The sequence below is a fragment of the Paroedura picta genome, chromosome 10 (assembly GCF_049243985.1).
Source record: "Paroedura picta isolate Pp20150507F chromosome 10, Ppicta_v3.0, whole genome shotgun sequence".
In the NCBI taxonomy this organism is placed as follows: domain Eukaryota; kingdom Metazoa; phylum Chordata; class Lepidosauria; order Squamata; family Gekkonidae; genus Paroedura; species Paroedura picta.
Window position 1 is genome coordinate 58272700 of NC_135378.1, and position 24972 is coordinate 58297671.

General features: G+C 43.6%; 1 protein-coding gene across 24 annotated transcripts in view; it reads right to left on the reverse strand.

The window, feature by feature from the left end:
• Nucleotides 1–24621, reverse strand: part of PCDH10 (protocadherin 10) — a 60430-nt gene extending 35809 nt beyond the window's left edge. For 5 of the 24 annotated variants that reach the window (XR_013224810.1, XR_013224813.1, XR_013224814.1 and 2 more), the window contains exons 1-2: nt 20990–24621; nt 18514–18620 (exon numbers count right to left, since the gene is read on the reverse strand). Coding sequence is in view for 14 of the 24 variants with exons in the window: in XM_077300286.1 (XP_077156401.1) it covers nt 2631–2760; nt 5663–5717; nt 7523–7828; nt 18514–18620; nt 19225–19283; nt 20990–23644 (3312 nt within the window). In the remaining 10 variants the exon portion in view is untranslated. Of the gene's footprint in view, nt 1–2547; nt 2761–5647; nt 5718–7522; nt 7829–18513; nt 18621–19224; nt 19284–20989 lie in introns of those variants that run through there. The other 19 variants (XR_013224806.1, XR_013224805.1, XM_077300291.1 and 16 more) reach the window with 12 other exon arrangements.
• Nucleotides 24622–24972: the final 351 nt, after the last annotated feature.

Below are 24972 nucleotides of genomic sequence, written 5' to 3' on the forward strand. Positions count from 1 at the left end.
CTTAACTAAATGTACATGCAATTGAAAGCTTATACTCAAAATTAAACTTTGCTGGCTTTAAAGGTGTCACTGGACTCAAACATTGCTCTATTGCTTCGGACCAACACTGCCACCCCCATCACACTTCATTTACTTTAGATGCATATAAGAAGAAGAATTGGTTTTTATATACTACTTTTCACTGCCTGAAAGAGTCACGAAGAGTTACAATCACCTTCCCTTCCTCTCCCCACTACAGACACCCTGTAAGGTAGGTGGAGCTGTGAGAAAATCTCATAGGACTGCTCAGTCAGGTCAGGGCTGGGACAAGCCCAAGGTCACCCAGCTGGCTGCATGCATGGAGAAGCAGAGACTCAAACCTGGCTCGCTGGATTAGAAGCTGCCCTCTTAACCACTACACCACATTGGCTCAGGTGCTATTATTGTAAATGGGTGTTAAAGACAAGGGGGAAAAGGAAAGCAAACTATTTACAACAAGCCGACTGCGTTTTGAGTAGATCTACTTTGTTATGCAGCCTCCCTTCCTTTCTACCTCTTCCTATTAACACTGTGGGCCATTCCACACATTGAAAAAAATTAGTGTTAACCCAATGCAATGGGGTAACGCTAAAAAATAACATGCCTCCCACCATTCCTCACCTCCTGGCTCTCTCACTTCCCTTTGCCACCTTCTCTCACTTCTTGGCACTCTGCATGCTTGCCTGTAATGCCGGAAGAGAGCTATGCTATACATGTGCTTCTTCTCTGCCTGTCAGTCATGCAAGTCAGCCAATCACCTTTCTCTCTCTTTTAAAGAGGCCACAAGGCAAGATTAAAAAAAATTAAGTCAAACTTCTCCATTTAGACGCCTATGCATATAATAAAAAATGCATAGTGTTTCTTTTTAATGCCACCCCTTTTACATTAATGAGCCTTGTAGACTGTACAAATTGATCTTGTTCCCAAATTAGGGTGGGCGTGGGGGTTAGAGAGGCATGTTTCATGTGTCAACTGTTTGGGGTTTTTTTCTTGCTTTGTCTGGACAATTAAACGCATACTCATTGTTCCAGGCACTTTGTATTAAAAAAAAAAACATCCCTGGGAGAAGGTAGAGGGAGGTGAGGATGGGCACTGGAGGCAGAGATAGCACTCTATTGGCTCCACAGTTCCTTGGTGTGTTGCTTGCTAGGTGCTCTCCTCCCACTCGTGCTACATGGCTACATGGAATCCACTTTATGTGATTCCCCAGCTAGTGCCTTAAAATGAAGGATGTAGCTGCTGGTTTGCTGCTAGGATGCTGGATGTTGGCGACATTGTGCAAAACACCTAAAATATGGTGCCTGCAAAACGTATTTCACTACATTTGTTGGGTGTAGAATTGCCCTGGCTCATGAAACCCCTCCTGACGCATGGAACTTCTTTAGTCTGAGAAGACTGTAGCTGAGTGCAGCACCAAAGTTCAGCCAGTTAATTAAAGAGAGACAACTGCCTTCCTCTGGTGCTGGCCTGAGCTCACCTTCAGATTTCTCATCATTCTGGAGGCAGATGCCTGAATTGCAGCAGCCCCTGCATGCAGGCACACATATGTGCATGAAAAGCTGGGAGGGGTAGAATTGGAAGCTTCATGATGAGTAACTGGGGCCAGGCAGCAACTTTCCCTAGAAGCCACGCATGCATGCATGCACACACTGGGAGGTACACAAACACTGGGAGGTAGAGCAGGATCCCACAGCTGCTGGCCAAGGGAAGGGAATCATTGAAGGATTAATTGAAGAGATGCTCAGTCAAAGAAGGGGATGGCTGAGTCAAGAGGCAGCTGTTTTCAATCTGAGCTTCTACGAGCATAGTAATTAAAGTGGTAAGTTCCTGTCTCCAGCCCCCCAAACTCAACCCAGCCATGCACACACAAATTATTTGAAAAGTGAGTGATGGTGAGGCAGCCTGAATGGAATGGGGTGGACAGGCTGACATCCTGCCAGGCTTTCACTCCTAAGAAGAGAGCTCTCAACTACATCCTCTTGCTAACATACAACACAATGCACTGAGCAGAGGCTGCATGGACCAACTTTTAAATACAGGATGACCTACCTTTAAATGCGAGACTAGGAGGGAGGAATGTCATAGCATACCTTTTGGGTGGCCATTTCCCCCCACTTCCTGATAGCCCTGAAGTGTGAAGGAGTCCAAAGCAGGGATCCCCAACCCTTACTTGGGGACTGGCAACCTATTTGCAAGAAGCTGGTTAACTGTCACTCCTAAATTAGGAACTTACAGCTTGCATTTGCCCAACAAATAGGGATTGCGGACTGCGAACAAGTTGTGGTTTGCACAGCAAGAACAAACCACACTTTACGATTTATTTCTCTACTTTTCTTACATTTTTTAAAATTTACATTTGTAGTAGAACAGTAACGTGAAAGTTATGATCATGTGGAAACTGACACATTTTAAAATTTGCATTCACCTTCTATGAGACCATCCTCTTAATTCCCCCCTCAAATGATCTCTTGTTAATGCTGTATTTTCTATTTTCTATTGATTTAAGCACATAACTTTTGAGGGGGGTGGGATTAACTATTGAGTTGCTTGACAGATTCTATAGCATACATCCTCAAGAAACCCAGTGATAAATCAAGTAGGGAAGCATGGATTTAGAACAACCAGATAATTGAATGTGGGAACAACTTGCTAGGAATCCGCAAGTCAGAAATCATGTGCAGTGATATTTGATTCCTGCCTCCAGTAGTCCATGCCACTTCATATACACAGTAGCTGCTGAACCTAAAGTGGGAGATTCAAAGACCTGATTTAATTTTCTGCTGTTCTTATGTCTAAGAAGGCACTTGAATTAAGTCTTCTTGAGTCAAAACTGATGTTTTGGAACCATGGAGCTTAGGATATTATTGATCAGACAAAAGAAAAAATATAGTTAAAATAGAGTACTAAAAATATTCTTGAAGCATAAATTCTCAAAGAATATTTGCGTTTCTAGTGCTCGGAACTGCAATAGGTAACTATATGTGTGCGCTAAATGAGGAAGTAAACCTTAGCAGTCCTTCCTAAGTATTATCTTTGCAAATGTTTTTCAGTTGATGTTTGATTTTCTGTATGTGAGAATTTTTATGCTCAACCATGCTGTTATATATTGTGACTGTAGAATCTGAATATTGTGACTACTTCAATTTTGATAATATTACATTGGCAGTTGTTTCCAAGCATACATTAGGGGGAAAACAAAACTATCCCAAAAGACTGGCATGGTGCTAGCTAACACTTATGCATCAGAACTTTCCCATTGCAGTTCCTTATGCTATACTGGATGCCAGTATGGAGCGTCTTCTGACCTTGAAAAGTGGCTTTTCAGAAGAAGGAAGCCAGAGCAGAACCAGTAATACTTGGTGTTCTTTCTTGAAGACTCAACAGTCCAGGAAATTGAATAGTAATTGTACTATGAGAATTCCCCTCCCTTTTCATTTTTCTTAGCTAACCATTAAACCATCTAGTTTACATGACGATTCATGGTTTAGTTCAACATGTTAAGGACCTAGTCTAAAATTCCCCTAGTCCCAGAGCTCCAACACGTGGAAGGTAAAGAACCATGCCAGTCTGTTTTTAATATTCAGTGGACCAAATTTCACAGCATTCAATGTAGGGCTGAAACACAGTTTCTTTGCTTAATGAAGAGTAGATCTATAAATGTATCCAAGCTCAAATAGGATATAGGGGAGAGGAGGCTAGGCTGCTTAATCCTTATATTTTCCTCTGTATGTACCCAGTTCTTACCCCCAGTTGCTTTCCTACTCACAAGAGAAAGAAAACTAATCATTTGGAACTACATCCAGAAGAAATGGATCTTTGACACCCTGTTATGGACAACTCCTCTACAGAGTCATAAAGAATCACGACTAGATTTTAAAAAATGAAGAATCACATCTTTCTAGATATGCCTAGTTACATTTGTGCAACAACTCCTTCTACAGTTATCCTCCTTTCAGAAGGTATACTTAGACTCTATCAGCAAAATTGTCTGTGCAGCAACCAGGCTCTTGGGAATGGCTTGCCAGAAGAGGTGCATAAGATACCTTTTTTATGTATTGATTCTAAACCAGATCATGGTGTCCTTTGTTGAGGAGCTATTACTCCAATTTAGTTTCCTTTGTGGTTCTGGTAGTCTATTGTTGGGTTTGAAGGTTCTTCAGCACAATATCTTATGTGTATAGCTTTTATGATTCAGTTATGTTTATAGTTTCATTGTGAGAGTTATTGTTTTTATTATCGATATGGTATTGTTTTCAAAGGCCACTTCATGGATAGTAGAACCACTATACAAATTATTGAAAATTAAGTGCCTACTGTTAGTCAAATGTTTTATAATTCCCATTCCAGTTACTGTTTCTTTCTTATTAGTAGTACCTGTCTAAATTGCCATGTTCATTAGATTCAAATAATTATCCTAACCTTTTCTAAATTGAATTTATTTAGAACATAACACTTATTACACGGAAACTATTTTTGTTAGAAATAAGTCAACATTCCCCTTAGCATCTTTTGCTAACTGTTGGAAGAATACCATCTGGTATAATGAATTTATTTTTATTTAATGTGTTAGTTTGTACGTACTTTGTCACTTGATCTCTCATTCTCAGATATGGTCCCTTTTTACCTAACAAGAACTAATAATATGCATGCATCGATCATACCAACTACTTTAAAATTTACTTCATCCCCTGAATGAAACCCAGGTAAACCAGATCATTTTAAGCAGTTTTCCTAACCCTTTGAAAATACTCGTAAAATGGCACTTTGACTACAGACACAAATAAATAACATATTCAATTATCTGTTGCTTTGATTAGCTTATTTAGTATTTCCCTACTCATTTTACTTTGTGAAGCTATTGATATATTTGGCGTCTAACTGTCTGCATCTCAGAGTTTCACCATGGAGAATATACACGTTGCCTGTTTATTTTTTACTGTGCTGATGCATATGTTCTCGGACTATCCATGATCTGATTAAATCTAATGTTAAAAAGGTGAGCATAGTGGGGCCCTGCCTGCCTCTTCCAGTTTGCTTGAAAGATTTGCCTTTGGTACTGAAGGAACCCAATGAAATAAGCACTTTTTAAAGCAGAACAATGCACTTGTGCATATTACGGCATTATAGCCCCATCACCATCTAGAATTCCCCTAGGTTTCACTGTAAGTTGCTTTCTGACACTTGTCCCTGAAGATTTCAGAAGTGCCTACCAATTCAGTTGGGGAAGGACTATTAAAACAAAATTTCCAAGTCAAATTCAGGTTTTCTCATACTGTTCTTGTCTTCTGGAGGTAGATCAATGTGAATTCCAGATGGTTCCACTCTTAAGATTTATTTGTTTGCTTGTAATTCTAAACCTTGTGTTTTGTGAGTTAAGTATTTGTTATACTGAACACAGCTTTTATTTTATTTCTCCTGTTCTACCCCAGTATCCTAGCTTATAGGTGTGAAAGCAGAATGCTTACTCTGCATATTACACCCCTTCAGGGTTTTCTCAATTAGCTTTTTGTCTATTTCCCTTTATAGAGCTCAATGTTTTCTTAATGGTTTTTGGTACAATCTGCCCCTGGGGAATGTTAAATTTAATTATGCTGTGGTCACTATTACTTAACAGTTCTGCTATAGTTACCTCTGCTATAGTTACCTCTTGTGGCTTTCCTTCGAATTGAACTGAAAATAAGGCTCTTCCTTTTTCAGTTCTACAAAAAAAAGCATGCTTCTAAGCAACTGTTTTTTTCACCCACCTCCAAGAAACTTTAGTATAATTCTTAGTTATAAAAAAATAAGGAAAGAAAATTGATTACAAATAAGTAAAGTCAGCCATATAATTTCATATTTAATACAGATTTAGTCTTGGATATCAAATAGAATGCAAAAAACAGCTGGGTGGTACCCCACTTTCAAATTCATTTATCCATTTACAATACAGGACTTCTAATATATGATTAGGTGCAAAATATCGCAACTCATGAAAAAAGATATAATGAAGCTGACCAAGCAACACATCCATGTTAAAATGACAAGATAACAGGAAATTGGTTTTCTAACTCAAGGCCACTCACAGATTCACACAACTCAATTCAGACACCAGTTTGCCATCATAAAAAGCAACGACTGGATTCAGCCACCAGTAAAGAAGCGTTAACTATACTGGAAAAAAAATCATCCTAAGCAGACACTGAATTGAAGCACCCAGATTAAAGAAATGCATAGCTAAAAAGTTGGATAAACCGCCCTGAGCCTTTGGGGAGGGCAGTATATAAATCTAAAAAAATAAAAATAAATAAAAATAATAATAGTTATAGAGTAAGAGGATGTGTTTGTGAGACTAGGTGAATCACCAGGTGAGGTAAAGTAATAAACAAATAAAAAAGCCATCCACCTCTATGGAAAAATTAAAAGGCAGCATATACAAGAAATATTACTGTTCTGAAACAAATTATGTGCTTTACAACAGGACCTAAATATATAACTTACAAACCTGACATTATAAACTTATACTTGTTCAGTCAGCTAAGAGGTAAAATTGGCATAAAGGTTGAATGCCTGACATAAAGATTGAATTCCTGGTAGGCAACTGCCAAGACAAAACTGAGGGAAAAGACAATGAAGCACTCAAGTATTCAATATGCATTTCAGAACTCTCCTGGTCTCCTGTAGCGACATCACTGTCATACCACAGTCTTCATTCAGGTTTCCTTTTCTCTCTAAGAAGGATTCCTGCAGCATTTGCAGCCATTTTCGCTTACGAATCAAAGCTTTGCTTTTGCTGATGCAACACTGCTTCCTGCAGTTCCAGTCACACAGAGCGTAAGAAATATCACAAGCACTTCTAACCCAAGGAAGACTTTACGGCCTTGTAATAAAACATAATGTGGTGGAAGGAGACTGGAATATTTGGTATCTTGGGCCATTAAAAAAAAGATGGCACAAGAACTGAAATAATGAAGAAACTTTCTTAAGCCTACACACTAAACATAGTATGATGACCATCAGAAGAATTCAGATAGCAGTAAAGCAGAACACTAAAGTCCCTCCCTTCAAAGATGGTCAAGGGAACAAAAGGTAGTAGAAATGGCAGTGAACCATGACTCAGAAGATGAGTTCCAAGTTTTCGCTGTGAACAAAGCAGCTGCAGTACAAAACGGTTTGGTGCAGTAGACATCTCAGTAAGGTAGTACTACAAATATCTAAAAAGGTGAAGAAATATTTGTCTTCCTAATTATCAATTCCAAAAAAAAACAGAATATGTATTTAAAAAAAATCCATCTTCAACATGATCCTAGATGTTATAAACTTAAAATGCCACAGGCATTTAGAAAAATTAAAAATGAGGGGAAACTCAACATTTCTCTCTTCAGTGATTTTCAATCCAAAGGGATTCAAGGGTTTCCCCCCCTATTGCCTAAAGTATACTGTTCTATTCCTAACAAGCACATTGGGGGGACAGAGATTGATTTCCACAAAGGAAACACTGTCTAGCAGCCTTTTGAACAGTACTTACTCAAATATGGTGGTTTGTAAGGCGCTCGTGTATTAGACAGCAGTCCATCCAGTTCCTTCCTCTCCAGAGTGCTGTGAAGGGCCTTCTCTTTGCCAAAGGTGGAGAAGGACCTCTCTGCCCCAGGCTGGGCTTCTGGTGTTTCAAACACTTCAGTGTCTGGAACAGAGTCCATACCAGGAACATGAAGATTGCTGCGGTAATCCGCAGCCTGGCGTCCATCAGAAGGGACAAAAGAGGGCATCCAACACCGATCCGAGTGGCCCAATGCTTTACATTCTTCCGTGCAATTAGAGAAGAGATCCATGCCTACATGCAGGAAAGAGAAAAAAAAAACTGCAGATATAATCTTCAGCATCACGACCAGCGGCTGACTGAGGCAGTCAAAAAAAAAGAAAGATTTTTGTCCATCACCTTCATCCTATCAATAATGAATTTGATCAATTTAGCCTTTTAAAAAGTCAAAAAGAAAAGAAGTGCTCGAATGCCCACAGCTGGCAAAACAGTCATAAAAAGGCAATGTTAGGGGTTTTTTTTCTTGTGTAGCTACTTCATCGAGCTTATTGGGGGAGCAAGTCCCATTCCATTAGAAAGTGTTGGCAGCAACCTGTTGCCCAGAATCAGCAGGGAAGGTAAATGAGGCAGGAAAGTAGTGACAAAATGAGGAAAAAATTGAATCTTACTGTTGTTCATTTAGGTTTCATCAGTGGAAAATAAATGTAGAATGTTTCTGGAAAGATCAAAAGGCCACAAATTAAGCATCTTAATTTAGATGAAAGGACTTGACTTAGAAGAACTAGGCTTCTCCCCATTTCTTCCAATATACTTTTCGTAGGCTTCTTCCTTACAGTCCCATAAACCAGCATAAAACTGGAGAAAAGCTTTGAATGAAATTACACTAATTACTAGCACTAAGGGCAGCTTTGTCCGATGTGACACAGATCCAGATACTATTGACAAACACGTTAAGGGTTACTCTGGGCCATCAAGGAACTATTTGCTTATATCCTATAAATCTATTACAACTCTGAATGACAAGGAGAGTTTCTACTGATGAACTTCAGATTGGCATTTCATCAGAACAGGTTTCTTGAAAAACAGTGATGCCCGAAGTCTTTTAGAATGGAATGGAATAATCAACATTAACTCATGTATTAAGCTTCTGGTGGCTAAAAATTATTCCTGAAGATCTTGCTTGGGAAAGCGAAGTATGTTAGATAATCTTAATATTCCTATAACCGGAACAAAATCATTTCCTGATTTGGCTTTGTAGCGACTGCATTAAAATTACTCCATGAACAAACTACCAGCACCCAAAATGCTGATGTAACCTTCAGGGTATTTTTTCAGTACCAACCAGTACCCTATTGGTTATTCATTATTGTAAACCAATACAGTTCCCAAAATCGTTCCTCCATTCCCAAAATCATTAACCAAGACTCACTGGCAAGGCATCATGGCAGATTTACAATCTGACGGACAGGATCTGATTGTAAAGGCTAGGTCGGACCAACTTGCTGCAAAAATCTGTAAATTTCATGATTCTTCAGCATCAGAATTCAAGAATGGCAGATGGTTCTCAGAGAAAAATCTGGGGAGGAATGCCTGCTTTTTGATAAAAAAGAATTGGGAACCATGGCCATAAAAGAAATCATTTGTTGTCTCCTCCAAGCACAGATAAGAATTTAAATTCTGCAGTGGCTCTGAATTTTAACTTGGGACATATAAGTAAGAAGCAATGTAAATATTCTGCAAACAAGAAATCCTACCAACTTATCAACAAGTATTTGAGAAAGTAAAACAAAAAATGCCAGGCATTTTTTCTCACGTTTAATCTTTTTTTGTAACGACAATTTTATTTTAAATTATAAACTCTGTCCAGTACAAAGTATAGCTTCGTTTTTCCACTGATAAATTGTTATGCACAAGTCTGGAAGCAAATTACTAATCGGTGAACTGTTGAGGAATGCAGTCGTGAATGACAGCAGGGATTACAGATTTAGGGAAGAAACAGCATGGGAGACATACAAAGGGTTTCCATGAAATGGTTAGCTTGCTTTGTGGCTAGAGAAACGAGCCAAAAGGATAAAAAGTAGACCAATGTATTGCCAACATTTCTCCAGCACTGTCCCTTTGTATCATATGATTTTACTAGCTGATTACCGGGCATTATAGCACCAAACTCAGTTTTAAAAAATTAAATTTTAACATTTAGAGTTCATAAAAACAGGCAAATGCAAATATATAATCCTCATATACTCTAGTTTCTTTTTAGATCTCATAAAATCCTCATCATCTTTAGAAGGAATCCAGTTCATGATAATTATATCTTTTAATCATTTTCTGAAACTGAATCTGAGTTAAAGAGATAAATTGCTAAGAGAAGGGTTTTTTTTAAATCTTCAACAACAAAGCCCTCTGTTCTTTCCACTTCCCCAATTTAGCTTTCTAGTATAATTTGTCTGGTGTTTACAGTCCCATTTTAGGTTTCGAGCCACATAGCTTCCTAGGACTTCTGTCTACCAACTGCAGGAACCAAGCAAATAATGTTATATAACAGTGTGATATAAAACATGAAAACAGTACTTCAATGACTGAAAACGAGAGTCATGATCCAGTACTCTAAGTTCATGGGCTTGCACTTAGCTCCTTTTCACTTAAATCAATGGGGCATTCAAGTATGAAATTCTGGCTGTTTTGAGTCCTTAAAAAAAAGATTATAATGTTATGCTATAACGTGATTTGGTGGAAATGATGAAGAAATCTCTAGAATCATAGAAATTCAAAGATATAGATGGTATTATTGGTGTAAAATACTAGCTGTACACATTTGCATTGGAAAGAGAAATGGATGGTGATGGTGTGAAATATTTCTATGATGTGAACAGCTGTTCAGCACCGATTTTCTGTATGGAAAGTGGTAATGTTAAGAGTTTCCTCCATAATAAACTGTACTAATCATGTAAATCCTGATATGGGAAACTAACATACAAAATACTCCTTTAAAATAGTTTTCAATAAGTGAACATCAGCTATTACCCAATTGTTATAGATTCTGGCCATCATACAATGCAATATGCCTAAATGAAAACTGGATTGGTTTGGAAATCAGACTAGCACATATGCAGGCTTTAATTCTGATTCTCCATTTTATTCTCCTGATTCTCCTGGTGGAATGAGCTCCCGGAGGAGATCAGGGCCCTGACAGAGCTTAAGCAGTTCCGCAGGGACTGCAAAAAGGAGCTCTTCTGCCAGGCATCTGGCTGAGACCAGACGTAATCAACAGTGACCAAAGGGCCCCTGCTCCTCCCCGCCCCCCCTCAGAATTCCACCAATAAGCCCTGGACCTGTTTGTATTGTTACATTGTTGTATTGTTATATTGTATTGTTACATTGTTATCTGGTTACAACTATTATTTATTATTATTATAAGGTTATTCACATGTTTTTATAGACCGTTCTATGTATTGTTCCTTGTTCTTATGTAAACCGCCCTGAGCCTCCGGGGAGGGCAGTATATAAGTATGATTAAATCAATCAATCAATCAATCGATCAATCAATAAAAATCTTCCACAGTCTATTGGCACAACACAGTGCTCATTTTGGTCACTCTTACAATGAATGACACATAACAGACTTCAAAACTTAGAGTAACCATCTCTTGCCTCCTTTTTGTTATCACTGCTCCATGTACTTTCTGTGGGGACAAATTTAAATCCAAGCAAGTTCAATAACCAAGCACATTTCAACTCATGTCAAGGATTACAATTGTTCTTCAGATGAAAGAGATCAGTTCCCCTGGAGAAAATGGCTGTTTTTCCAGGTGGACTCCATGACATTTTACCCCACTAAAGCCCCCTCCTCACCAACCCCGCTCCTCAAGCTCCCGCCCCCAAAGTCTCCAGGTATTTATTAATCCAGAGTTGGCAACTCTAGTCATGTATCACACAGGGTGCTCAAAGGTATACTAAAGAAAAGATACTTATTAATGAGCTAGCTTGGCTCCAAACATTATTTACTTATTTAGATAGATACATATCATGTACCACCTTGAAGGTCTAAGATGACTACAAAAATTCCCACTGGCAAAGAAACCACCAGAACAGAACACACCAAATTATGGCACGTCTTCCCCAACTTGAAACTTTCCATTCATTGCAGGAAAATGGGCAATGTCATTGCCCCAGTAATGCTTGAGTCAGGTAGGTGATTCCCACTTTAAAATGCTGGAGGGACTGGAGGATGGAAGAGGTGCAAGCCTCCCTGCACTGTGGGCCTTGTGCCAACAATGGAAGGTCCCATACTCTTCAACACCCACCCCCTTCCCCTGCAGTCTCCACTTTCCTACCTGGGCTGATGTTGGGAAGACAGCAAGTTGCCAACAGAGAAGAGAGTAAACCACCACTTAGGCAGCCACCCAGGAAAAGAGCAATCTGGCCACTGTGGAATGGTGGTGATTTTACTTCTCTTTCTCCACAGCCATCTTGCACTCCATCAGTTGCCTTGGTGAACATGCTGTCTCACTTCAGCTACTGCACCACATGCTTAAGCAAAGATGAGAAAAGAGAGAAGGAAGCCCTTTCCCTCACTCCAGATATTCAACTGCTAGCTAAAGTTCAAGAATGGCGGGGAGAACAACTGTACATGCCCAGAGGTATTCTGGTCATTTGATATTGATATCTCGATGTTATTATTTTTTGCTGTTTGATGAAGTGATGCACAGGCCACACAGTAGTCATGTGGCTCTTCTGGTTAATGCAGCTGTGACTCTCCATGTGCATTGGAGTGAGTACACCTGTTCTAAATCAAAACAAATGGCCAGTGGTTGATGTCCTTACTAACATACTTGTTTGGTTGATTTAAAACGAGAAGCAGGGCTTGTATGCTATTCAGTAAATCATCTGACTGTACTATTAGTATTCTGCCAATAAGAACTGAGGAGGAGGCTGTCCACTCCTTGCTCCATAAACAAAGAGTCATATTTTTGATTTATAGTTTAAAGAAATGTTCAGTCACTCAAACACTTCCAGCTCCATTCTGTCATAAATCTCACTTGATGTGCAGTCTTTCTGGGCTAGCCTATCCATTATCATTGCCAATCTACAGTGTGTGTGTGGGGGGGGGGGGGGAGAGAGAGAAAGACATTTTAAACTATAATCGAATGGGAAAAATGGTAAAAGCCTCAATTACAGCATTAAACTGGTTCTTTAAAAGTGAATGCAAGTTATGAATGTTCAATGGCTTTGCTGAAAGGGATTTAGAAAACTAATGCAGAGAACGACTCAATAATATCCATCACTATATCTAATATATGCATTTTAAAATCTGATCAGGCAACCCTGTTTCTCAGCTTTTTCTATCTAGATGCTTCAATTTTCCGCTAATCACATCACCCACCATAATTAAAGAAGTCATGGAAATCATTCTTTTAAAGATAGCCCTTTGAGAAGAAAAGGTATTGGATGTAACAACAAAGGCATTATCTTGGGGAAAGAAAAAAAAAGCTGAAGCAGCAGCATAACACAGATTAATAAATGTATTTTCTTCAAAATTTAACATGGAAGATGGTTGCAATCCCATCTAGGGATTGGTGGCATATTTCCCACTGAGTTCTAAGAGAAATAAAAAGCTTAAAAATACACCAGACTACAGCCATGGGAATTACCATGAAATCACTGGTTTTGCTCCACAATGTTATGCATTTTTTAGATTTGTTTCTTCTTGATTAAATTAAGGAGAAAAAACTACACATACAAAGCCTCCAGAGATTTTGAATAATCTTCAAAGTACTATCTTTTAATTATCCAATTAAAAATTGCAACTGTAAAGTAAGGTACTAATATCTGCCAGATTTCTTCCCCTCACATTGCATCCACTTTCATCAAAATGCTGTATGTTTTATTAATAAAGTTGCCTGCCATTTCTTCAGCTGTAAAGACAGTCTTCACAAGTTTGCTTTCAGTAATCTATATGCTCCCCACTCCACGTCCCATGAGCTTTACAAAACATTAACATCATAGTTGAATCTGGACTAGTAAATTGCATTATTAATCACAGCAACCATAGTGAAAGACACCAAAATAAACTACTTGTCCACTGTCAAAGAACTGCCTTAAACCCTTTTCCCTCATGTTCAATCCTATTTTCCTCCAAGACTAGCTAAATGCTAACTTCATCTTCAAAGCAGGATTGAACTATAACAGTACAGAAGCCGAGAGAAGAAAAATAGCATTATGAGCCCTATTGGGATTTTTGTCTTTTCATTGGTCATTCTCCACACATGAACTCAAGTGTAATTCTCTTTCTAGTTTCTAGTTTCTAGTTTCGATCTAGTTTTGAGCCTAGTGGCTCTTTAAATGGCCGCTAAAACCTATTTCCCAAACCACTTGACAACAAAATCTTGTGAAATTTCATGCCTACACTATTCAAAACCTTAATGTTTGAGTAGTGGTAGAAAGTGCTATCAAGTCACAGCTGACTTATGGAGATCCCGTAAGCTTTTCAAAGCAAGACACATTCAGAGGTTTTTGCCTGCCTCTACATCCTAACCCTGGTATTCTGTGGAGGTCTCCCATCCAAATACTGGCCTTTGCTTGGCTTCTGAGATCCAATGAGATCTGGCTATCCCGGTCAGGACAACTTTTTAGTAGCCAGTCCCTTATGATTTTTTTGGGGGGGTGGGGGCTACAGTAGGGTCTGGATATCTCCCCAAGTCCCAAAGGGCCTGTAAAAGTGTTCTTCCACTAAGCATTTGGTTGAGGCCAAGGCCACACTGTACCATCTCAATGGTACAGTCCCCCACCCCTGCTCAGTCCTTTGCCAGGGCCAGGCCACTCTCCCCTTGTTAGACACATGGCAACAACAGGTCTACCAACTACTATGGGAGAATGATCATAAAATGGAGTTTGTGACCAAAATTTCTTAGTCTTAACTATTCGTTGTATGGGGATTTTGCCACATTTGTTGTAAGCCATCACAAGACTGCTATGGAGAGGGGCAGTTCAGAAGTCCAAATAAATAAATATATAAATAACATACATACAAAAGTAGCCTCTAGATGATAGAAGTCAGTTCCCCTGCAGAAAATGATTGCTCTGGAAGATAATATGGTATTATACCCACTGAGGTCCTTCCCCTTCTGAAACCCTGCCCTTCCCAGGTTGTATCCCCAAATCTCCAGGAATTCTTAAATAGGGATTGGCAACACTGGGGGGCTGACTCCCCAAAAGGTCATATAGTAGAAAATAATGCCTTAATCAAGATGGTAGCGCAGTACAGTAATCTGTGTTTACCAGTGGAATAATAAACTCTTGTCTATCAAACTATATGCACTTTTAATTGCTAAATAAGCTTGTGGTCAGAAGACCCTTCCTCCAATTCAAAATCTAGTTTTCCAAATGCAGCTTCCTCCTATATTGATTTTGTGAGCAACTACAGGAAGTGAGGTGATGGCTTCAGTCCAAGTGTTGGCAGACTGATGTTTGAATCACACAGCATAGAACGCAAATAAGCAGTGATACTTCACCCCCATTCTGGAGATCTCCAAAGAGAAGCCTGAAGCTTAATTATCCATGGAGGTGGTGAGGAGGAGAACCCTCAAGCTTAGATACTACACCTTGCAAAATATCTCCAATATATAGTATTATTCTACATGTGGATTTTTTTTTGTTCTAAAAAGCATTATGTAACACATAAACACCTAAACACACATATTCTTTCCCTATTTTTAGCCGGATGTGAGTGATTTAAATAGGAATAGCTGCCCTACAATACCTCAGTGAATCACAACAGGTGATGCTCACATAAAAGCTGAAACACAGTCATCAATAAACAACTGTACTCCCACACATCTCAGTAGCAAGGGTGGATGGTTCTAGTGCGCACAGAAAATACAAATTCAGTGCCATCTCTGCAAAAAAAAAAGTTTATTCACAATGATCTCCATGAATGCTCAACAATAATGTATCAAAACTGGGTACAGTAGTCATTAATTAAAACCACACTTCAAATGCTAATCCTAATAAGACTGCAAAACTATTCTCAATTTTATTTGTAGATGTCTCTAATTCAGATTAACAGGCAGGCCTACAAGCCAAAGACCAAAGATTTGTTCAGCACCTGGGAGAGCTCTGCTGGGCAGCCTGGTCTAAACTGAGCTGCCCAGCAGAGCCCGCTGGGAGACCTTTCTCCACAGGATTGGTTTCTGGGCAGGCTCCATTGGGAAGTCCAGTCTAAAACAGGCCATCCAGCAGGCTCCCCACAGGATTGACTGTTTGGTGGGTTTTGTTGGGTTGCCCAGTTTAAAATGGCCTGCCCAGAAATCCAGCTGCGCTTGCAGGATCAGCTGCTTGGCTAGCTCTTTTGAGCAGTCTGGTTTAAAGCTACCATCCAAGAGACCCCCAGCTGAACTGCCTCTCAATTGTTTTTAGCAGCTTTGCCATTGGTTTATTTTTTTTCCCCTTGGCACTTTTTGGTTGGGGTCTATTATACCTTGGGGGAAAAATCAGGATTTTCAAAAAAATCTCATATACAAATACCTTTTGGGGATCTGAGGTTTTTTTTCTGGGTCCAACAGACGTGAACCGAAAAATGCAGAGGGGAAAAAAATTCCATGCCCTTACTTCAGACCTTGCTACCTATTTGGCTAAGTAAAACAGCACCAATAATTGGCCGCTGATAGGAATTGGTGCCAAGCATCAGGCATCACAAATGCTCTAATTCTAGATAGGCCTTTTAAAACAACAACAATAAGTAAGCTAAGAATAGTAACACTGCTAGATACTTCCAAAATAAAATGGCTTTCTGCTTGATGTGCATCACAATTTTATTCCTCCACTCTGCCTTTCCATTCCAGCTTCTTATGCAGATGTTTATTCTCTCCTCTCCTATTTGGTTATTATGGTTCATTATGTTGAGAGAATAAACTGATTGAAATGTTCGCGGAGATGAGTACTGCAATGAAATGTGTTAAAAAAACTGAGACAACTAAAAAGGAAAAACAAACGGAAGAGATAAGGCAATGGAGAATTTTATAACCCTTCAGCTGCTGATTGTGGCTTCCACGTTGGAGGCTGAGGAGGAAGGGAGAAAGCAAAATGCATGGAGTTGGGCAAGCCACAGCAAATAATTTGCCAAATGTAGGCCAAAAACTGCAAGTGGTCTTTGTGCTCTTCTGTAAACTTCTTGAGACAATTTTAAAAAACCCACAAAAAGTAATATTAAAATATAGCAAAGCACACGGTGCTAATGTTCAAAACACAGTCCTTATCTAGATGTGTAATATTTCATAAGCCTGTGGATCTATTTAGGCCCAATTCCCAATGCTCAAAGTTCCAATGGAATACTAAGATACAATATGAGAAGACAGAACATGAGAAGAAAGATGTGCCAATGAAATATTGCTCATCTTGATGAGTTGCCCATGTGGCAGCGTAAGAAATATTTATCACAACTTACTCCATGTGTGCACATCTCAGTGAGGGTAAGATCCATGCGGTACATGATGATTTTAAGGTCCATTTTGTCTTTGATGAGTTCTGTAGATATTGTTGTTTAATTTATGAAATGCTCAAGTCTGAATTTTACCACTGAAGAAGACTTTTAGCTGAAATGCATTTGGTTCTTTCCTGTACATGGACATAATTAGTACCTTTTAACCTGTATTAATCTATTTGGACATTTATTTTTTTAATATATTAGGCAAAGTTGCTTCTATGCAGAACCATGGAAATGTGGTTGTTAAATGATATTTTAGCACCTTAGAATGTATAATAAAATTACACATTAAATTTCGTACATTAGCACAGTGTGCTTAGCTATAGTTTCATTTGGGCTTCTTTTTCCCCCTCAAACGTTTTGGTTACCTTTCTCCTGTAAGGTTGTTTTCCCCTCTCCTCCTTTTATTGGTCACACAAGAGCTGGATTGTTGTTAGGTTCCCAGACATTAAAAAGAGACTGTTCACTGCACATGAAGCCCTACAAAAAGCAGAGAGCTCAGAAATTCTTGGCTCCTCTCAAATCTCATTAGGTCTGCATATTAATGACTTGCAGCAACATAAAGCAACCCTTGAATGGACTTTTCCCCTATGTGCCCAGGCTTCATCCAGCAACACACTGGAATAGCAAAGGGCTCTCCTCTGATGCTCCTAGGCATTATTGGTGTTGATGAGTAGGTTCAAAAGAGAGGGAGAGCATCTGCCTCCCTGGAGTGTCACATTTTATATTCTTTCAGGATTTTTGAAAGCCTGGAGTTTGGGGGAAGAAAACTGATTTACAACTGATTGTGGATTCCAAGACCTTTGGTGCCTACAATCTAGTGAACTGACACTTGTGAAGCTCCAAGATACATTCCAGCCACGCAAACATCAGAGTCAAAACTTATCTCAAACAGCAGGAATACAAAAGCAGATCTTTTCACTTTCCCCCCTTCAGCCCAGAGAACAAAATCAGAAAATGATTCCATGTAGCCTTTGATAGTTTAGAAACAACAAAGCACCAAAACAACCACTGTTCTGCAAACACATCATGCATTTCCAGTGTTTTGATACTACTGATCTCAAAACAAACAAGCAAACCCACAACAATCCACTATCCAGGTGTCACTCAATCTCATCTTGCACTCATTCACCCCCTGTACATACCTTTGCTAAACCTCCTGTAGTCCTTGCAAAGAACTAGCTTTTCAAAAGATTTTCTTCCTTTTTGGGGGGGTACCTACAATCAAACTTACCAGTTATCTTGGTCTCTCTACTATACAAGATGACAACATGGAAGGCGCAGCAACCACATAGCCAAAGTCTTGCAAGCTGGCTTTAAAACGCAATATCTTTCTCTGTATATTATGAATGGGCTTAAGGCCGTTCAGTTATACAGACACATACAACGATAAACACTCCATATCACATTACTTCTGGTTTATTATCTTTCTGTAGTTGCCCTGGCTGTCTCTCTTATTAAAAGATCAAATATTTAGATTCCCCCTTATCAGACTTACCAGAGGATTGACCTCGATTAGTGGCATCATGATCGCTGTCTCCTTGCTCACTGTCTCCATGACCACTGTCCTTAGAGCTTACTATGTCTGCTTCCTGGAATGCAGAACTAGAAACGGTAAAAAAAAAAGTCTTAATGTTTGAACACCCAGGAATAGGAAAACTCATAAAACATTCTTCTGCCATCCCATGGTCACATGTGGTGCTGCACTCAGCCAGACCTCCCACTACTTCTCCCCATCACAAACAAAACTTGTAGTTTCAGGCATTAGCAATCCAAGTGGAAGAGACAGTGGCCATTATTACACTGCCTGTGTTACACACAGTTGCTATAAATAATTGAGTTGAATTTGCTTAAACTGGGAAGCTAAATTTGCACACAGAGAAGTCAGTATTATCTGCCAGTTCTTACAAAGGGACTCATAAGTATTTGAAGCACGTTTCAGACAAGCACAGAATTAGATTTGGCTCTTTTTTTCCCAGGTAATTTCAGCAAAACCCACCACAGCCATAATTCAAAGATGCTCGTTCAGTGCCGATTTATTTTGCTTAATGGTCCTGTCTGAACAAATTCATTTTTATATTCCTCAGCTATTATTCTACATCTGCAGTAAACATATTTCCACATCCCTAGCCGTACTGGCTGAAATATCTCTCGGGGTGTGTAAAAATCAGGGCTATAATTTAGGAAATCAGGAATGAGGAGGTCCTACCTGTTTACCCGCCGTGGTCTATCAACTAGATAACTGAGCTCTGCACGCTGGTGTTTAGTCTAGAAAAATAATTAGGAAAAAAATGAACTCCCAGTATGGTTTGCTGGCAACCAATTTATGTATCTGCAACTGTAATGATAGAATTTGAATATTCAGAGTTAGGCCATTCAGCACCTACAGGAACAGATATTACTAGTGTGTCTCATATACCTGTTTACTCACACAGAAACGTGCCAACAGGATTGGCCCCCAGATTGATCAACAGGCATTAAGGTTGGATTTAAGTTCCAAGTCTATGCTGAACAATTTATACCACAGAGATAATGTATAAAAGGAGCTACCACTGAGTCTCAATAACAGACCCACAATCCAGATTCCAACATATATGTCAAAAGAACAAATTTAAAGAGGGAGTACAATAAAATCAACAGGGTCAGCAAGAAAGCACACTCCAACCAGTATTCCAAATGTGAACATTAAAAAGGCCTTCACTGATTTTGTTGAGTCTCAAACTATTTTTTCTCTCCCAGCAGCAGAGTGTACTCTCAATTTAATACCCAGGAGACCAGCATTTAGTAGAAGAACATTAAGTCTAGATTATATGATCCACAGGAATTCTTGACAAACCAGGATGAAATGGGCATAAAGGGGCAGAATGTAAAGCTCTAACTGATGCTTTCAAAAACATTCTTTTAAAATGCTTTCTCAATCAAAGCATACTTCTAGACAGAGATGACTCTTCCAGAGTCATTAAAATTAATTAATTAAGTCTTAATTCTGGAATTAATTAAAATTTCCACCTGGTAGTGCCTCAGTCCCACAAGGGAATTATTTCGCAGCCTTAATCATAAATGCAAGCTTCGTAGAGATGAATACATTGGACAAAATATTAGAGATTACCAGAGGGAGACATTCAGATTCTGACCAGAAAAACTCTCAGGTGGTTCTCAGGTGAATTGCTGAGTCCAACTCCAAGAGAAAACAAAGGCACCTAACCTAGGGCTATGTTGTTTTGCATACAGAAATGTTAGATTCTAGGCTAGCTTCATTGAAATTCGTACAGTGTGGGTGTTCGGTTGCAATAATATCAGACCTAGTCTCTGGTGTACAAATGCTTCTGTCTTCAAAAGATTGGCAGGGGGGGGGAGTACCTCAGAAAATAGCAGTGCTGTCAAACTGCCCTGCCTGACAGCACTGAAATTCTGAAATGAAGCCAGGGTTATACCATGCTGCATCCTGTACAAATTAGGAAGCTAAAGAGAAAGGGGGGGGGGTCAAATTACAAGAGGAAGGAGTCACAGGGCATTGCAGGCTGAGGGGCGGCCCTAGGTGTGGGAGGAGTCATGCTAGGAAGAGCCAGGACAGAAGTCCCCCAACTATTCCTTGACTACTTGCCACAACTTGTGCAGTAGCAACAATACAAGTGACAGCTGAAGTAGCCTGCAAGCCAGCCAAAGCAGAGAGGGATTTGCATGGGCATAAGAACGTGCAGGTTATAGGCCTCGAAGCGTTTGCAGAGGAAGGTTGCAAGGAGCCTGGCCTCCCACCCAGGCACTGCAACTGCATGTTCATAAAGCCAGAGTACCACTCTTGACCACCACATGCCATGACACCCGGGCCCTGCCACTCTCCCCCCGAATTTACTTGGAAGTGAGTCCCGTGGCAGACACATCCGGATGGACTTGTGAGAAAGCCACATTCGTGAGTGAGGGCCACATCTGAAAGGGCCTACGGGGCGGAGCAACGCTTCTGGCATCAGCCTTACCTCGCTGGACAGTATACTGCCGTTGGAGATGATGTCGGGCTGCTGGTCGGTGTACCCGGTGACGATGGCCCCGCAGGGGTTGTGCTCGGCGTCGGTGCTGCGCGAGGGGCTGCAGGGCTTGAGGAACATCAAGTCGGTCTTGGCCGACTCGGGCGTGAGGCAGACCTGGTAGCAGTAGTTCTGGTTGTGGTGGTTGGAGCCGAAGCTGGCCGCCTCCTCGACGGGCACCTGGGCCGGGTTGCTGGGCACGTTGGAGCTCTGCACCAGCATGATGTCGGACTTGCTGAGCTTCTTCTTGCGGGCCCGCGCCTGGCGGCTGCAGCAAGGGCAGCAGCAGCAGCAGCTGAGGCAGCAGTCGCTGGCCAGGCACGTGTAGATGTTGAGCTTCTTCTCCTTCTGGCAGCGCACGGCCAGCACGATCATGGCCAGCAGGAAGATGAAGGACACCGAGCCCAGGGCGATGATGAGGATCAGCGTGAGGTCCAGGGACGTCTCGCCGCCGCTCCCGCCGCCGCCGGCCCCCGAGCGGCTGGGCCGGTGCTCGCCGCCGGGCCCTCCCGCCCCGCCGGGGCCCAGCCCTCCTCCGCCGCCCGCGCCGCCGCCCGCGCCCGCCCCCTGCCGCTCCACCGCGCTGTCCACCAGGAGCACGTGGAGGGCGGCCGTGGACGAGAGCGGCGGCTGGCCGTGGTCGCGCACCTCGATGACCAGCTCGTAGGGCCGCTGCGGGTCGCGCTTGGCCGGCACTTTGCGCGCCGTGCGCAGCTCGCCGGTCCGCCAGTCCATGCGGAAGAGGCTGGCCTCGTTGCCGCGCACGATGCTGTAGGTCAGGCGCGCGTTCTCGCCGTCGTCCGCGTCCACGGCCGCCACGCGGGTCACCAGGTAGCCCGGCTCGGCGCCGCGGGGCAGCACCTCTCTCGCCGGCGTGCCGTTGCGGCCGGGCAGCGGGCTGACGATGGCGGGCGCGTTGTCGTTCTGGTCGACCACCACGATGTTGACGGTGGCGTTGCCGGCCAGCGCCTCCTCGCCGCCCCCGCCCTCCTGCTCCTCGCCCCCGCCGGCGTCGCGCGCCTCCACTTGGAAGCTGAACTCCTTGAGCTGCTCGTAGTCGAAGGAGCGCAGGGCGTAGAGGAAGCCGTTCTCGGAGTTGATGGACACGTAGGTGAAGACCGACATGCCCTGGATCTGGCTCTCCAGGATGGAGTAGGCCAGCTGCGCGTTGGCGCCCTGGTCGCGGTCGCTGGCGCTGACGGCGTAGATGTAGGCGCCCGGCACGTTGTTTTCGCTCACGTACACCTGGTAGACGGGCTGCGAGAAGCGGGGCGCGTTGTCGTTCACGTCGCTGACGCGCACCTGGATGGACTTGCTGGTGCTCAGCGGCGGCTCGCCCAGGTCCCGCGCCACCACCGTCAGCGTGTAGGCCTCGCCGCCGGGCTGCTCGCGGTCCAGGGGCCCCTCGGTGACGATGGTGTAGTAGTTCTTGAAGGAGCTCTTCAGGCGGAACGGCGCGTCGCCCTGCAGCAGCTCGCAGTGCACTTGCCCGTTCTCCTCGGAGTCCCGGTCGGAGACGCTGAACAGGGCCACCACCGTGCCGGGCGCCGCCGCCTCGCTCACGGCCTCCTTGACGGTGGAGAAGCTAATCTCGGGCGCGTTGTCGTTGGCGTCGAGCACCCGCACCAAGACCTTGCAGTGGGCGGGCACGGCGTTGGGCCCCAGGTCCTTGGCTTGCACGTACACCTGGTAGACGCCGCTCTCCTCGAAGTCCAGCTCGCCGTTGACCTCCAGGCGGCCCGTCCGCGGCGAGATGCCGAAGAGCTCGCGGGCGCGGGCCGAGATGTGGCTGCTGAAGGAGTAGATGATCTCGCCATTCTGGCCCTCGTCCGGGTCGCTGGCGTTGAGCTGCAGCACCAGCGTGCCGGGCGGCGAGTTCTCTGGCAGGGAGACGGTGTAGACGGGCTGCTCGAAGGCGGGCACGTTGTCGTTGGAGTCCAGCACTCGGATCGTGAGCAGGGCTGTGCCGGTGCGCTGCTGAGGCTGGCCGCCGTCGACGGCCGTCAGCACGTAGCGGTGCACCGCCTGCTGCTCGCGGTCCAAGGGCTTGGACAGCACCAGCTCGGCGAAGCGGTTGCCGTCGGGCTGCGTCTGCACGTCCAGCGAGAAATAGCCGTTCGGGGTGATCTCGTAGGTGCGCAGCGCGTTGGTGCCCACGTCCGGGTCGAAGGCGCTCTCCAGGGGGAAGCGGGTGCCCGGCGTGGCGCTCTCGGAAATCTCCACCGTCAGGTCGGGCTCCGGGAAGGCGGGCGGGTTGTCGTTGATGTCGAGCACTTCGATCTCCACGCGGAAGAGCTCCAGCGGGTTCTCCAGGAAGACTTCCAGGTGCAGCTGGCACGACGGGTTCTGCTTGCAGATCTGCTCGCGGTCGATCTTCTCGTTCACGTACAGCACCCCGGTCTCCAGGTTGAGGTCCAGGTAAGGGCTCCGCGAATTGGGCACCGTCTGGAAGCGGCGAGCCGAAAGTTTTGTAATGTCCAAGCCCAGATCCTCGGCGATATTCCCCACGAAAGTGCCATGCTCTTGCTCCTCTTGCACGGTGTAGTGAAGCTGCGACAGGGCCCCCTCCACCATCCAGATTAAGGCAAAGAGGACTAGCACGACCATCTCCAAAAGGGGGAAGAGATTCCCCCCCTCCCCGACACAGCTTCCTCCTTCTCCGAAAAAGCCCCCCTCCTCCTCTTCTGTCTGTGAGCGGAGGGAGGGGGTGGAGAGGCAGAGATGGATGGGGGCTTTAAAAAGGATTTATGATCACTCCTTTGCCTTCATTTTCTCCTTTCTCCCCCATCGCTTTGCGTTGGGAAAACAAAATCAATAAATTGCCACTTAACAAAAAGAGAGAGCGCGAGAGAGAGAGGCAAGCAAGGAAATCACCCGAGATGGGTCTGGGAAGACGCCGGGCACAGCTCCCCTCTCATCGGTGATCTTCGCCAGAAACGGCCAACGAGAGGCAAGAGGCAGCTGGCGACACAGAACCGGGCGCCCGTTTTTTTATTTATTCCCAGAGTCCTGGCGCTGCACCGCGGCAGCCGGAGAGGCGGTGGAGGCAGCGACAGCAAATCCCGGGGAACGGGTCTCTCTCAAGATTGTCCTCGGTTCAGCTTCCCGAGCAGAGCACGAGGGGGGGAGGCTGCAGGAGGAGCCGATGGGCATGCCCGCTTTAGATGAACGAAGAAAAATCATGAAAGACCGGGGAGGGGGTGTCGCTTAAAAATGTATATATATAAAAAAGCATGACGATCTGCAGGATGCCATAGGAAAAAAAAGGCAGAGGGCAGCTGGGCAGCCCCAAACTTTGCGTTCCTGGATTTCTCTGGGGCTTGTCTGAGGTGTTCTTAAATCTCCCTCGCCATGTCTTCCTTCGCCCTGAGCGCCCTCATCTTTTCCTGCCTACGGAGGGTCCGCATCAACCCTCGCTACTGCCTGCCCCTCGCTCCGGCTTGCAAGCACATTCACTTTCTTGCTGCTGCTGCTGCTGCGTCTCGCGTCTCCTGTCCCGGCTCCAGCTCCTGTGATCTCCGCTGGCAGTTTCTGAGCTCGGAGCGCTCGGCTTTTCTGTTTTTGCGCAGCGACCGACTCCTGCCAACCAATCGCCTCGTCGTTCCAGCCTTAGGGCAGCAGCCCATTGGTTGCGCCGCACGTCCAGCAGGCTGCGTCACGGAGACAGGAGCGGGGGGGGGAGGGAGCGAGCGCGAGCCTGGGAGAACCCGCCGCTGTATTCTCAGGGCGAGTGTGTGCGTGTGCGTGTCTATGGCAAAGAGAATAACCCTGCCGCTCCCGACGCGCTTGCTAGGGAATCTCTGCTCGGAAAGTTACCATTCCCCTGTTGCCGTTACCGAGCAAGGAGATCACCTTCTCGTCATCGATGCAAGCCATGACGCTAATAAACAAGCTGCTCCGCGGAGACGGAATTTCCACCGTCAACTGACTTTTCC